This window comes from Prionailurus bengalensis, chromosome D1 (genome assembly GCF_016509475.1).
Source record: "Prionailurus bengalensis isolate Pbe53 chromosome D1, Fcat_Pben_1.1_paternal_pri, whole genome shotgun sequence".
NCBI classification, from domain to species: domain Eukaryota; kingdom Metazoa; phylum Chordata; class Mammalia; order Carnivora; family Felidae; genus Prionailurus; species Prionailurus bengalensis.
In genome coordinates this window covers 76,640,957-76,655,684 of record NC_057346.1, presented here as the reverse complement: position 1 = coordinate 76,655,684, position 14,728 = coordinate 76,640,957, and the positions used below count along the sequence as shown (strand labels likewise).

At 48.8% G+C, this 14,728-nt stretch overlaps 1 protein-coding gene across 1 annotated transcript in view; it reads right to left on the bottom strand.

Moving 5' to 3' along the window:
- Positions 1-14,728, bottom strand: part of SLC6A5 (solute carrier family 6 member 5) — a 55,790-nt gene that overhangs the window by 24,104 nt on the left and 16,958 nt on the right. The window contains exons 7-9 of the mRNA XM_043580817.1: positions 12,144-12,276; positions 4,230-4,364; positions 2,393-2,496 (exon numbers count right to left, since the gene is read on the bottom strand). Of these exons, the coding sequence (XP_043436752.1) occupies positions 2,393-2,496; positions 4,230-4,364; positions 12,144-12,276 (372 nt within the window). The remainder of the gene's footprint in view (positions 1-2,392; positions 2,497-4,229; positions 4,365-12,143; positions 12,277-14,728) is intronic.

The following is a 14,728-nucleotide window of genomic DNA, read 5'->3' as shown; positions in this document are numbered from 1 at the left end:
CAGAAGCGGACGGGATGGAGCCTTTTAAGGACTCCAGGACAGGAATCATATATGAGAGAAGAGAAGGCGGTGGGACCATGAAATGCCACCAGGGTTTGAGGACACCTTGGGGTGGGGCACACAAAAGCCCAGGGGTTGAGGCAGGCTAGGAGACCAGCCCTCTGCCTTCACCCCGGCACCCTCTACTGGCAATATAATTGCAGTTTCCCAGCCTGCCTGTCCAGCCAACCTGGCCAGACTCAAAAGAGAGGTCAAGCTAGATGGAACCTCAGAGGAAATTCAAATCCTGATTCTCCCACCTGTTGGTCACATGACCTTGAGCAAATTATTTCCTTCCACAGTGATTTTAAATGGTGGCAATGACCCCACCTTTCTCATAGGTGGTTGTAAGGAGAGAACCATGTGATGTTCTGCACAGTGCAGAGCCTGGCACGGAGAAGGGTTCAGTAAAAACCCACCTTATCTGGCCCCTTAGTTTACTGATAAGGAAACTGAGGCACAGGGAAAGAAATAGGCTAATTAATTGTGGGTCAGGATTTGAACCCAGACCTACTGCCTCAGCCCATGTTCTTTCTGCCACATCACAGAGCCTCCTTTCTCCCAAAGCACAGAGCCACGCATCCCCTTGGACAGTGTTCAGACTGATTCTTGGGTCATAAGTTCACGAGCAGCCGTGACCAGAGAAGTTCACATACCTTAGCTGGCATTCCGGCCATTATGGGCTGAATTGTGTGCCCTCAAATTCATATATTGAAGTTCTAATACCCCAGCTACTCAGAATGTGACTATATTTGGAGATAGGGTCTTCACGCAGGTAACTCGGTTAAAAGGAGGTCATTAGGGTGAGACCTGATCAAAATGACTGGTGCCCTAACAGGAAGAGATTAAGACACAGATGCACACCCAGAGAGAGGGCCTCATGAAGACCCAGGGAGTAGAAGGCCATCTACAGGCCAAAGAGAGGCCTCAGAAGAAATCAACCCTGCCGACACCTCGATCTTAAACTTCTAGTCTCCAGCACCGTGAGACAATTAATCTGTTGTTCAGGCCACGCACTCTGCGGTATTTGTTATGGAAGCCCTAGCAAGCTAGTACAAAAGCTGTCTCCAACCTGGCCTCTGCCCAGCTCAGGCCCATTTCCTTCTAGCCTCCTGCATACACACCTTCTGTTCCAGTCCCACAGACCTGCTCCCACCTCACATCTCCATCACATTCAGTCTCATTCCCACGTCTAGCTGTTCCTGCCACCTGAAATAAACTCCCACCTCCCCTGCACCTGCTGAAATTTGGCCCAGTAGAGATCTCACCTCCATGAAGCCATCCCAACCACCTCAGCTCACAGCTTAACTATAATCTTTTCCTCTTCATCCACAAAATATCTCATACATTATTAGAAAATAATAATAATGGCAGCTTCCATTGATTCAGTACCTACTATGTGTGAAATATTGTTCTACAAACTTTGCATACATTATCTCTTATATATATTATATATATATATATATATATATATATATATATATTCTTTTCTATTTTAGATCAGCTCAACAATAGAATAGACTGTATTTTCTTATTGTTTGTCGTAGATGTATTTAACTTTCAGACGTCATCTCCTCCAGGAGCTCTCCAGGCTCTCCTGGGTGGAGGTCTTTGGGCTTCCCTAACATCACACCATCCAAATATTCTCAATGTCACTATGTATCAGAATCTCCTGAGGATCCTCTCTGGATATATAGATTCCTGGGCATACCCCACCTCCAAATATTCTGATTAATAGATCTGGAAAGGGACTCAAATCTTGCATTGTTTTTTCAGCTTTACTGAGGTATAACTGAAAAATACAATCTGTAATATATTTAAAGTATACAACCTGATGATTTGATGCGCATATACATTGTGAAAAGATGCCCACCACATCTACTAACATTTCTGTGAATTAACATGCTCATCAACAGAGTTCTCTTTCCCCTGTACCTTGCTGCCTTTCTTACTGGGGTCTCTGGCAATGTATTTGCCAAGGGACAGTGACCATACTGCATCAGGGACCAGCATACAACTGTATCCATAGACTAGATAGCTCACAAATGACTATCCCGGGACACAGCCAGCTGCACAGCAACCTCTGGGGACGCTCAACCCCATCACATAAAGAGCCACTGAGCTCATGTGTCAGAGTCGGCCCTGCAGGTTGGGGTCCAGGCCACCAGAAGCCGGCAGCTAGGACTTAGCAGGTGGTTCCATCTATGCCGGAAGCAACCCTCTGGCTCTACCTCAGGTTACGTGTGAGGGTATGGTGTGGCCTTAGGTGTCTGATGAGTCAGTCCATTGATTTGTTCCCAGACCTTATTCCCACTCAGCAGCCACCTCTGGGTTATCAAGTGCCTCCTCGTACCTGTAGCAGTTGTTGTGGAATTTGTTGTAAGAAGAGAGAGTGATCAGGCCTCCCCATGCAGCAGACAAAGAGAAGAAAATCTGAGTGGCAGCATCCTTCCATACCTGGGAGGCAAAGGGCGAGAAGATCCAAGGTCACTCGAGGAGGGGAGGGGAGTCTCCCAAAATCAGGGCCACATCATCTCCCCAGGGGGAAAGGCACACCAACACAAATGAGAAACATACATCATTTGTGCTGGCAGCCAAAAAGGGGCAGTAAATTCCCTGGGAGATTAAACCTCCATTCTAATGGAAGGAGAGGAAACCAGACTACACATACAGGTCATGCTTGTACGTCCTGCCACGTAGAAGTGAACAGAAGGGGACAGCCCTCTCTCTAGCTGCATACGTGCTCGATAAATAACCGGAACAGCAAATGTAGTCATGGGTACAAAAGAAATACCTTCTTAAACTGACGTCCTTACAGATTACAGCTGGTATTAAAACTCTAGAGTTCTACAGCTCCTCGCCTTAGTAAAACCATCTGGGCCTCAGCCCAGTGGATTGCATGGTGCCACATCCTCCTCGAACTTGGCTGACAATGCCTCTTGGTTCTCTTGGTGAACCCTCTTAATTGTCCCCATAAAACTCCAGATGGCCACTCAGGAGTAAGAGCTAGAGGTTTATGTGATTTGTACAATAGACCTCCCATCATTTTTATAAATTAAACCCAGTGTTTAAATTGTGCTTATAATGTGCAAAGAGAAAGTTCAAGCCTGTGCTGGCAAGTGTGCACCTACCCCACCATCCACTGTCCCACACTCCTGAGTAACAAAGCTGTGGTCTCATGTAAAGACAGCCATTCGTCGAGTGAAAGGACCCCCTCCCTGCATCAAGGGGAATTGCAGCTACGAGAAGATTATCCTATGATTTAGTTTCTGACCAATGATGTGAAAAACAAGTATCATGTGGAACTTCTGGGGTTTCTCCTTTATTTTAAGAGAGGGAGGGTACCTATTTCCACCTCTTTCCGCACTCTCTTTGTGTTACCTGGAATGCTGATATGATGGCAGGGGTTCTGGCAACTACACAGAAGTGAGTCACATGAGGACAGAGAGAGAGGAGCCTGGGACTCTGCGAAGCCACCCAACCAGTGCTTAACTATGTACATTGGGCCCTTCCGTGCATCAAAGGGAAAGAAAATTGTCTTGTTCACACTGTCATTACCTGGGGTTTTCTGTTACATGCAGCCAAACCCAATCCAAGCTATAGGTTCTTAATATACTGTGTATAAGCCGATTTTTCTTCAAGGTGAGGAAATTCACTTACCAGCCAATCACCCCCTCATTTGGAGGTTTTCGGGTTGGGAATGTGAGAATAGGATATGCCTGTCCAGAATATGCAAAGAGGAAGTCCAAATGTGTGCTGGCTCCGTGTGGGTGTGCCAGAAGTCTGCAAATGTGCCTGAGCCCTTTAAGTTATAATTGCTGTGGTTTGCCTAAGCAAATTGCTGTTATTTTCCACCCAGCAAAACTCCATTCCCAACACACTATAATTAGTACCCAATGAGTCCTGTGAGGTGGCCCAGTGCTATTACGGGCATTGCATTCTTCATTTTCGCCTGCACCTCAACCCCGGATACAGGACAGCTACGTAGGACAACCACTCCAGGGATCAGAAAAAAACCTCCGGCTGCCCACTTCTCGTTAAAGACTTCCTGAGTGCGTAATGGTCCTAGGTTATCAGGACCTTGTAAACGCGGACAGCGAGATACCCTGGGGGAGGAAGTCTGACCCCTTTTGTCAAACTGTCCCAGAGCGAGACTCATCCCTGGGGTGTGAATGAAAGCATAAGCCCACCGTGGCATCCGTGAGTTTCTCCCACTTAGGTGTGATGAAGTACCAAATCCCAGCGCCAGCTCCGGGCAGGGTGACTCCTCGGATGAGGAGGATCACAAGCACGACGTACGGGAACGTGGCCGTGAAGTACACCACCTGGAAGAACCACGCGAAAGAGTGACCAGAATGAGCATGCCTGCAAGACGTGTCCATGCCAAAGAGGCATCAACAGAAGTGGAGGGTGATCTGTCATCTGGATACAAGCACCTGACGGTGAGGGCGTCACGGTAGTTGTCCCCAAACTCTGCCAGGGCTGGGGACACAGGGAAGGCACCGGGACCCAAGATCAGAGAGGACCAGAAATAAAGTCTGTGAAGGGACAGTGAAGGCTGTGGGTAAGTCGGCTGCAGTGCGGAAGGTTGGGGCGACCTTACCCCGCCCAGCTGCTGAGGGGACACCTCTCTGAGGAACTACCGAGGGAGGAAGGCTAGGAGCCTCCCTCCTCCCTAATTCCAACCCCACCCTCTACTTGAGGACCCTAACTAAATCCACCGTTAGAGATGAGTCTTTTAGCTTCAGCTTTCCATCCTTGTTTATACAGACACCCTAGGTGAGGCAGCCTGGCCAGGTGAAAAGAGCATGATCTTAGAAACATTTAGGTTCAAATGAAATCACACGTCTGGCACTGAGTAGCCTTCAACAAGCTCATAAGCTCTCTGAATCTGTTTCTGCAACTATAAAGTGGACACAATAACACCTTTCTTTAAAAAAAAAATTACTTTGTGGATTAACTAGCATAGCCACTAGCATAGCCTGATTGAGAATGGATGGCCATTCAGTGCAGTGAAGCTCAACTAGTATTTATTGATGGCCTACTATGAACCAGGCACTGTGCCAGATGTTAGATGCATGAAGATGAAGGGACTGAGGGCCTGCAAGACCCAGAGACAATGTCTGCACAGTGGGCCACACCATTTCACCTGGGACACTATGAATTCCGGGGGAAGCATTGTACTCAACCTGGGAGTTTACTAAAAGATTCACAGAGAGAACACCTGAGCCAGATCTAGAGCCCAAATACAACTTAAGGAGGTGAGATGAGGTGGAAGGTGGAGGGGGAAAGTGGGAAGGCAGTCGTGTGAGGGCAAAGGTCCAGTGACTCACTATTAGGACGGCACAGAGTGGGGGCTAAGAGTGACAGGGGCACTGGGAGGAGACCACACCATGGGAGGCCTTGAATGTCAGTCGAAGGACACTCCCGCATTCTGGATGAGAGGGAGGGACAGAGTGAAGAAACATTTAGAAGTAACATCAGCAGAACATGGGGACTGCGGTTTTGGATGGGGCTTACCTGTCAATCAAACATCTGGGTAAAGGAAGAGCTTGGGATCAGGATCCCATCCTACGAACCTGAGTTCAAATCCCAGCCCCATCACTTATGAGCTGAGCCAGCTGGAAAATGACTTAACCCCTTTGAGTCTCAGTGCCCACACTTGTGAAGTGGTGATAATGTCAGCATATTCCTCATGGGACTCTTGGAGGAGTACAATGGGATGATTCACACAAAGTTGTAGTGGAAACAGAAGCACCACTTCTGTCTTACTCGGGAATTATGCCAATCCTAAATTTAATAACACTGACAACCCTCTGCTCACAAGCCAGTTGAGTCCCCAGAATGCATCAAAAGATCTTACAAGGGTGAGACTCCCCCCAAACCCTCTCTGATCCTTGACGTGGGTGCATACAGCCAGCTAGGCAAGCACTGTTGGTCCAGAGCCTCCCCATTCCCACATTCCCACCTGTAGCCCTCCCCCCAGGGTACCTGGGACCCCTGTGCCCTGGGAGAGAAACAGAGACACCACCACACACTGGCTGCACAGACTCTAGGACCTGGCGGGGGGCTCCAGAATGGCAGGACCAGCAGGCACTGGGTTTTCAGGGGATGAGGACTGATTAAGGGACTTGCAGAGGTGGGTTGAGGGAAGGTTAGGATTTTTTTTTTAACATTTATTTATTTTCAAGAGACAGAGACAGAGTGTGAGTGGGGGAGGGGCAGAGAGAGAGGGAGACAAAGAATCCGAAGCAGGTTCCAGGCTCTGAGCTGTCGGCACAGAGCCCGACGTGGGGCTTGAACCCACTAACCATGAGATCGTGACCTGAGCTGAAGTTGGACACTTAACCGACTGAGCCACCCACGCACCCCAAGGGAAGGTTAGGATTGAGATTAAGATATAACTCTTGGGGTTGGGGCGCCTAAGTGGCTCAGTCTCTTAAGCAGCCAACTTCCGCTCAGGTCATGATCTCACGGTTTGTGAGTTCTTACACTGACAGTGCAGAGGCTCCCTGGGATTCTCTTTCTCCCTCTCTCTCTGTCCCTCCTCTGCTCATGCTTTCTCTCTCTCTCTCAAGATAAATAAACTTAAATACACACACACACACACACACACACACACACCCCGATCTATCTCAGGGTCATTTCATTAAGCATTTGGGTAGATCAGTAAATCCAGCAAAGACCCCTGGCCTCAAATAGCTTACATTCTAGCTAGGATCTCCCTAGCCAATAGTGGTCATAATCATATTATCTGTGGCAGGTTACAAGGTAGTGAGTGTACTGGAGAAAAGAGAAAGTAGAGCAGGGTAGAAGGAGGGTGGGGTGTGCTGGGGAGGACGGTTGGGAAGAAGGCCATTTTGAAATGGGCAGGGAAGGCCTCATTGAGAGGTTGGCCAGGACTTGAAGGAAGTGAGAGTGACCCAACTGGATATGTGGGAGAGCATTCTAGACGGAGGGAACGGCTGCAGTAAGGAGTGTTCCTGACTTCCAGTAACAGCAAGGAGGACAGTGTGGCTGGCAGGAGCACAAGTAGGAGAGGAAGTCAGAGAGGTGGGGGTAGGGAGTGGGGACAGGTCATGTAGAGCTTCGTGGGGCCTTTACTGTGGGACATGGGGAGCTACTGCAGAGATCTGGATGGAGGGGTAACAGATCTAACATTTCCAGCAGCACCCAGTTGCTACACTTCGAGTATACAGCAGGGCGCAAGAGTAGATGCCTGGCCAGGAGCTAGGAGGCTGGGCTGTACTCCTTGTCCCGGGGACCGTGATGACTCCACCCAGGGTGTTTCAGTGCCGCTGGGAGAAATGCTCAGACACCAGATTTTATTTTGCTGGAAGAGCTACAGAATTTCCTGCTGATTCAGTGTGAAACGAGAAGAGAGAGAGGAGTCAGGGATGAGCCCAATGTTTCTGGCCTCAGGAGCTGAAAGGGTAGAGCTGCCACTGTCCAAAAGCTGTAGGTTAAGGAAACAGCAGAAGCGACTGCTTCCTCTAAACCCAACCTACCATCAAGGTCAACTCTTTCCTTCTGGCTACAGACCAGGGACGGGTGTCCTTTTTCTGCACTGCTGCCTCCACTGACCAGGGGGCCTCTGCGGCCTCCCCGCTGCCCTTGCCTGGACAACATGATTACTAGGGGGCTATGGGGGAGGGCAGCCCACCTCCTCCCAACCCCACCAAACGCACCTCTCTCTTTCCCCTGAAGCGAAATCCTTCCACACACAGACCATTGTGAAACCCAAAGGTATCTGACATCTCAGGAGAAAATCGCCTGCCTCAGGAGGGCTGGACTGTCCTCCAGGCTATGGGATGGGGCTGGGTGCAGGGATGATCCTGACCAGTCTGAACTCCCCATCCCACCAAGACAGTAGGGCAGTCCACAACTAAGGAATATCCGTTTCACCTCCTGACCACGGGGGCTAGTGGGAAGTGAGGATGGAAGGAGGCAGGGGAGAAGAGGTGATTTGGACAGCAGGGGCCGGCAGAAGAAAACCGCCAGACTGGCAGCAGTCTACCCAGCTGAGACACCTGCTCTCATCTGACTACGGGAGACTGTGTAGACGCGACTGTTTCTGGAGTTCCCTCTACAAATCAGCTGTTAGTAGTCCCATTTTGCAGAAGATGAAACTGAGACTCAGATTAAGTACTTCACAAGGGGTTAAATATCTCACTTAAGGTCTCCCAGCTGGAGCCAAGATCCACACCTAAAGCTTTCTAATTCCAAAACCTTTGTTCTTCCCTGAAGGCCACAAGATCACAAGTGGGTGGGGCAGAGCCGGGACTAAGGTGAGGCAAGAGAAAGCACTAAAGGTGTAATATTTAAGGAGGCACTCACTCTCAGGGGCCAATCCCACACACTCAGGAGCCTGAGAGTGAGCGCCACCTCAAATTTTGCCACCCTAGGCACTTGCTGGCCTCACCCACCTCCAGGCCCTGGTGTGTGGGAGGATGACGTCACTGCAGGAGACGGTGATCAGGGTGAACTGAAAGGGCCCACAGTTTGGTTTATACATCCTGGGGATTTCGACTCAAGTGTGAGTCAGGTGTACATGGAGGCTTTATGCACAGCTTGTGTTGGGGGAAGGGGGCTCAGAACACACTTGTTTTCAGGATGTATTGTCAGAGGAATTAAGCTCCAACGGTAATGAGTTATATTTGGCAGGAGTGGCAATGACTAGTTGATCTGAGCCTGCCGCCCAGACACCTGGCAGCATCCGCCTCGCAGCAGGAGCCCCAACCAGGTGGTCAGGTAAGGTCCCACCAGCTAGCTAATTAGGCTACTTTGTGTTGTTGCCATAACTCTCACGCAGAGCGGCCCAAGGTCAGATGGGATGCATTTGACCTTCTGGCTGCCTGCTGTCACCCCTGCCCCTGGAATTCTAGCTCCTCAATGGGAGACCCATTCCTAGGAGATCTCCTAGGAAGCAGCAGACCATTCTTGTCTCTGACGGCCCTGAACAAGAGGAACTGAGCTCCTCTTGCTGCAGGAGAAGGTGGACATCTCTGTTGCTTAGAAATGACAGTCTTCGTGGAATTTCAATCACAAAGGAGCCTGTCATAATGAGGAGCGTCAGCATTCACCTTGGCTTCCAAACGATGCTCCATGACCAATGTCTGCACACCCCAGGGCAGGGTAATAAATTGTGATTCATTATTTCTGGTGGCATTTCTCATTTTAAAAAAATGATCAGTGATCCTTACTTGGCACCTGTTCTCCATGAAGCAGAATGATAAGTTAGCAGATCTAAAAGAAAAGCTTACCTGCTCAGGGCTCCTCAAAAATTCCCATTCCAGAAAACCTGTAAAATCTAGCACCAAGGACTAAATTCTAGCTATAACACTGTCCTAAAAAATCGTGGACTAACAAAGCTAACAGGGTCTTGGAGAATATTCAATCTGACCCTTGAGTTTGTAGATGTGGAAACTGAGGCCTGGATGCCTCTGTGACTTGCCCTCCTGGCAATGACAGCTGATGGTGGCAGAGATGGGGTGGGAGTACAAGGGTTCTGGCTCCCAGCAGGGGGACTTTTATCCCCTCTGTGCAAATGGATAGCTCCACAATTCTGCATTCCCATATCTTCCTAACATTGCCCCTCTGGGGAAATGATGGTGTGTAGTGGAAAGAGTCCAGGCTTTAAAGGGGAACAGAGGTAGGTTCAAATCCCACCACTGCCACTTAAAAGCTGTGTGACCTCAGGCAATTTCCTCTACCTTGATGTGCCTCACCTTCTCTATACATAAAATGGGAATACATGTCCTTATTTATTCAATCTGCTGTTGTGCAGATCGAATGAACTAATGCATGTGTAGCAGTTAGCATAGTGCCTGGCACACAGTGTTCCACAAAGCTCCCTTTCTCTTCCCATTTTCCCACCACAGCTACCAGGATGTCAGAGTGCTGCAGTGGCCCCTCAAGACATCAGTCATTCATAATAACAAAGATGAGAAAAGCTAATGCTAGTGAAGAGCTGACCAGACACCAGGTATTATACATATATGATCTCATTTAATCCTTGCAACAGTCCTATGCGGTAAGTACTGTTTTCCCCAATTTACAGATGCAGAAACTGAGGTTCCATGGGCCACACAGTTGGTCCAGAATTACACAATGAGAAAGCGATAGGGGCAGGATTTGAACTCAGACTGATCTGACTCTAGAGCCAGCAGGCCATCCTTCCCCAGGTCACCAACAGGGCCACTGTTCTCCCTCCTCACCCATCACCTCTTCTCCTGCAGTCACCCCTTCTAGCTTATCCTGCTAGAGACTGTCTGCTAGAGACCTGTCTGGCCACTTCAACCAAGCTGAGGTTGTCCTGTCTCGAGTTGTAAGTGACAATCCTGCCAGTGAGATTTTGTTTGAAAAATACTTGGCCTCTCTTGCTAAGCAGTCACTTGGCTTGGTTCCAAGCCACAGAAGGCAAGGAGTTAGGGAACCTCAGGACACGCTGGCCATTGTTGTGAGGGTCATGTCAACATTTCCCCCATCTTCCTGCTGCCCTAGAAGAACAATCTAGTCTAACCCAGCAGGCTCCTTGGGAGTCATCTGATCCTAACTCTCATTTTACAGAAGGGAACACTGAGGTCAGAGGGCAAAACTGAGGTCAGCTCACCTAGCAAGTGTTCAGACAGATGTCTTAGACATCACCCAGCCTGATTGCCTTTACTCTAAAAATGGGGAAACTGAGGACTTCTGCAATAGTTAGGTTTCCGCTCTTCATTTTAGCAGAAAAACAAATAAAAGCTAAGAGCAAATCAGAACCTCAGCCAGAGCCCAAGCAGAGATGTTCCTATACAGCAAACACCATGAGAAGTTCCAAAGGACTAGAACCCAGGTCTCCTCACCCCCAGTCTGCTTCTCCCCCAACCTTATGTGATTTTAGGTGTACCAATTACCTCCTGTAATCCTGACAATCCTGTGGGGGTCTACAGTTCAAGGTCCTGTGGTCCCAGATTACAGGGAGGGCAGCAGAAAGAGGTGTTATCAAAAGGTACCTATGAGCACGACCATGCACCCAGGAAGAAGACAGACTCCCCTCTGTACTGATGGGTGCCAAGTTTGGGTGCCTGGTGGGGGGTGTGAGGCCTGCCTGGGAGGTGGGGGGTGACAAAGACTCATGTGCCCTTGAGGCCTGATCCTTCCAAAGTGGGTTGTTTGGATATCACCACTGTAAGCCCTGGCTGGGACACCCAGACCAAATCAACTCCACAACCTATGGTCTGAGCCCACCACCACATTCTCATTCCTTGGGCCTTAAAGACACATTGGGTTTCATCCCAAGCCACACAAATGGACTCTGAGGATGATTAAGTATCATTGGTTATCATTGAGTGACTGGTTAACTGTTTAATGGGGTTCTTCCCAAAGCAGCAGGAAAATGAGGGAAAATAACATGACCCTTACAAGAACGTCCAGTGTGTCCTGAGATTTCCTGGACTCCTTGCCTTCTGTGCCTTGGAACTGAGCTCAGGGTGGGAATTCCAATGTCTCCAAAGGGCTGGCCAAGCCACTAATCAGCAAGAGCGGCCAAGGATTCGCTCAACCAAAATCTCACTGTCAGGACTGTCCCCATTTAGTGCTCTGGGCACGCAGAGTGGAAGAGTGTTGGGCTGAGGGTCGCAAAAAGGGCGTGAAAAGTCCAAAATATGCTGGTGGGAGTGAGGAGAGGGAATCCACTTCACAATTTTGATCTTTTTCCAGCTTCTCAGCAGAAGCAATAACTGACCAGGCAGCCAGGCCAAGAAGCAAAAAGCCAGCGGCACTAATTCTGGAGTTTAGGGAGAGTGACTCAATCATGCGAGGTAGATCCCATCTGGTGAACAAAGTGGCAGCCCCCGACAGGAGAGGAAGGAAACTAATCAGCAACCACACCATCACTCAGGAGCTCTGTGTGTATTTGTCTCATTTGATCCTTAAAACAGCCCTGAAAGAAACATGCTATTTATCCCATTTTAAAGGCAAGGGTGAAGTCACTTGCCCAAGGTCCCAGAGCCACTCAGGGCCAAAGTCAGAATTTATCCCCACGTCTCCTGGCTCTTTTGCGGCTCCATAACACAACCACCCCTGGGAGTCCCAGACTTTTTAAGATAAATACAAGTTCTCACTTTTCCTGAAGTCTTGATTCCTTTTGCCAGGGATGCATACACAATCACCCAAGCCAGGAAGAGGCAGAAGGCTAGTGGCCACCTGATCTCCCCAGGATATTCAATTCCAGCAGAAATCTTCAGCACAAAGTACCTAAGAGGTGGAAAGAGAGATCAGGGAGGGGAAGGAGGAGGGAGGGAGGTGAGAGTCTGCAGGCTTTTATCTCCCAGCAGAGCCAGGAGCCTTGAATAAACCCCAGCCACTCTCACCGTCCTGGTTAGAGACCTGATGAGATCAGGGGGAGGGATGTGCCGATCTGGGTTCAAGCCCATACATTAGCACAGAGGCCAGTTGGATTTGCTGGGTTTCTGATTATGTTGTGGGAAGCCCATTATGGCCCTGGCAGCCTCTGAGCAAGGCTAAGTCAGCTCTACTGCCATCGGGAGCTGCCCCAGTACAAGTGCAAGTCCAAGGGCATTGGGGGTTCTGGCACAAGCAGTCCCCTCCCCCCTCCTGATGACACGAGGTAGCTGTAGGGACACTGAGTCATGATTCAGACAATCCCTTCAGCTCTGCAACGATCAAGTCCTGCACCCTGGATAAAGCTGCTGCGCTTGTAGCTTTCTGTGACCTGAACAAAGGGCCAGCCAGAATCCAGACTCGACGGGACTGCAGAAAGGTCGACCCAGAGTGTCCTGACCTGCACAGGGACGTGAAGGTGGTGGCTCCACTCCTGGCCTAGCTGGCAGCGGTGCCCTCTGGCAACTAGCGGGTATGCACTTGGGAGGCTATTTGGCAGCGCATAGCCCTGCTTTTGGGAACAGAGATGGCCATACTCCATGGTGGCACAGCCCCAGCCTCTTTCGGTCTCAACCCCTGGGGCAACCTGGGCTCAAGAGCTTGGTAAAAGTGGCCAAGTGTGGAACTGGCCTAGGCCCCCCCAAACTTAGAGACCATGTCTCCCAAGCAATAAAAAGTCCTCCCCCATGTCCCCACTCCCCAGATGGGTAAACCATCGAGGCAACCGTTCCACAGCATCTTGGCCACGTCAAGTAGCCCATGCTTTAACGAGGGACCTCCCAAATGGCTCCTGATAACAAATCCTCTTGGAAATAAAGACTAGTCCCAGAGAATAAGTAAAGACCATCAAAAACATATTCACAGATCATTGTACCATATACCTAACCACATGGATTATGTGATCAGATTTCACCTAACCACCAAGTCAAGACCCAGTTTCCCAGTGATTGGGGTGACCCACTCTCTCTGCTCCTACATTATCTTCAAAAGGGATTAGGTTATCATTCAGTCTAACTCTCACTTCTGTTCTGCAGGAAACAACCATGACGCCTCTGAGTCCACACAGGAGAGAGAACCTGGAATCGGAATTAATGGCTATTGGGAGAGGTAGTGGAGACCACTTCTTACTATCTAAGTAAAGGTCACAAACCAGGGCCCACTGATATGGGGATTTCATTTGGCCCCAGTGTTTTATATGAATGAATTTGCTAACCTCTAAAATGGGAGAGACACGTAAGAAATTCAGATTTTATTTCCAACTTGTCTTACAGAATGCAAGCTCTAGCAGCACCGGCCTGCCTTTCCAAATGACACTGTCACCTGGAGTGGAGCAGCCTCCCTCTCACGTGGCAGACGGGCTCTCCAGTTTGCCACTGTCCCCACCATTCTCCATCATCTAGTTTGTATTTTAAAACCTCCCTGCCAAGCCCCCGGGCACATCCGTGTTTCCAACCCTGACATAAAGCTTAACTGGAGAACATTCCTTATTTACCCTCCATTGAACCCTGTCTACATTTATCTCCTTTAATAAATGATTCCATAAATTTTATTAAATCCTCCTATGGTGGCTAAGGATTTCCTACTATTCCTTAACTTCAATCCTCAAAGACTGAAAAAAAAAAAGAATGTAATAAGTACAAAAGTAAGGCAAAACTGTTTTTAAAAAGAGAGAGAGAGTGTTCTTCTTTAAACTAAATTATGACTTGTTTTCTTACTTTTTGCCTCCCTTCCCAAGTTTAGATGGAAGGAAAAAAAAAACAAATAAACAAGGGAGGCAAACAACAAGAGAGTCTTAAATACAGAAAACAAACTGAGGGTTGATGGGGTGCAGGGGAGAGGGGAAAATGGGTGGTGGGCATTGAGGAGAGCACTTGTTGGGATGAGCACTGGGTGTTGTATGTAAGCGATGAATCACAGGAATCTACCCCCAAAACCACAAGCGCACTGTATACACTGTATGTTAGCCAATTTGGCAATAGATTATATTTAAAAATAAATAAAAATAATAGATAATAAAATAATAAAGTAAAATAAACAAAACCTAGTTCAGTGAAGGTCTGCTTCAGTCACGTTGGCTGAAGGTTTTGCAGTGTTCTGTCACCAACACCAGGAGTGACAGCAATACCAGTTCTGTTCCCAAGAGCATGCAATCACGTCCCCTCTCCAAAGCCAAGAAACACAACAATTTGCTCTCAGAAGTCCAACCAGGGAAGAAGACTTCCTCCCAGATCACTCGAGTAGGTACGGAGGGCGCAGACGGAGGCAGCTCATCCCTTGGACCACCCACACCTTGGACCACAACTTG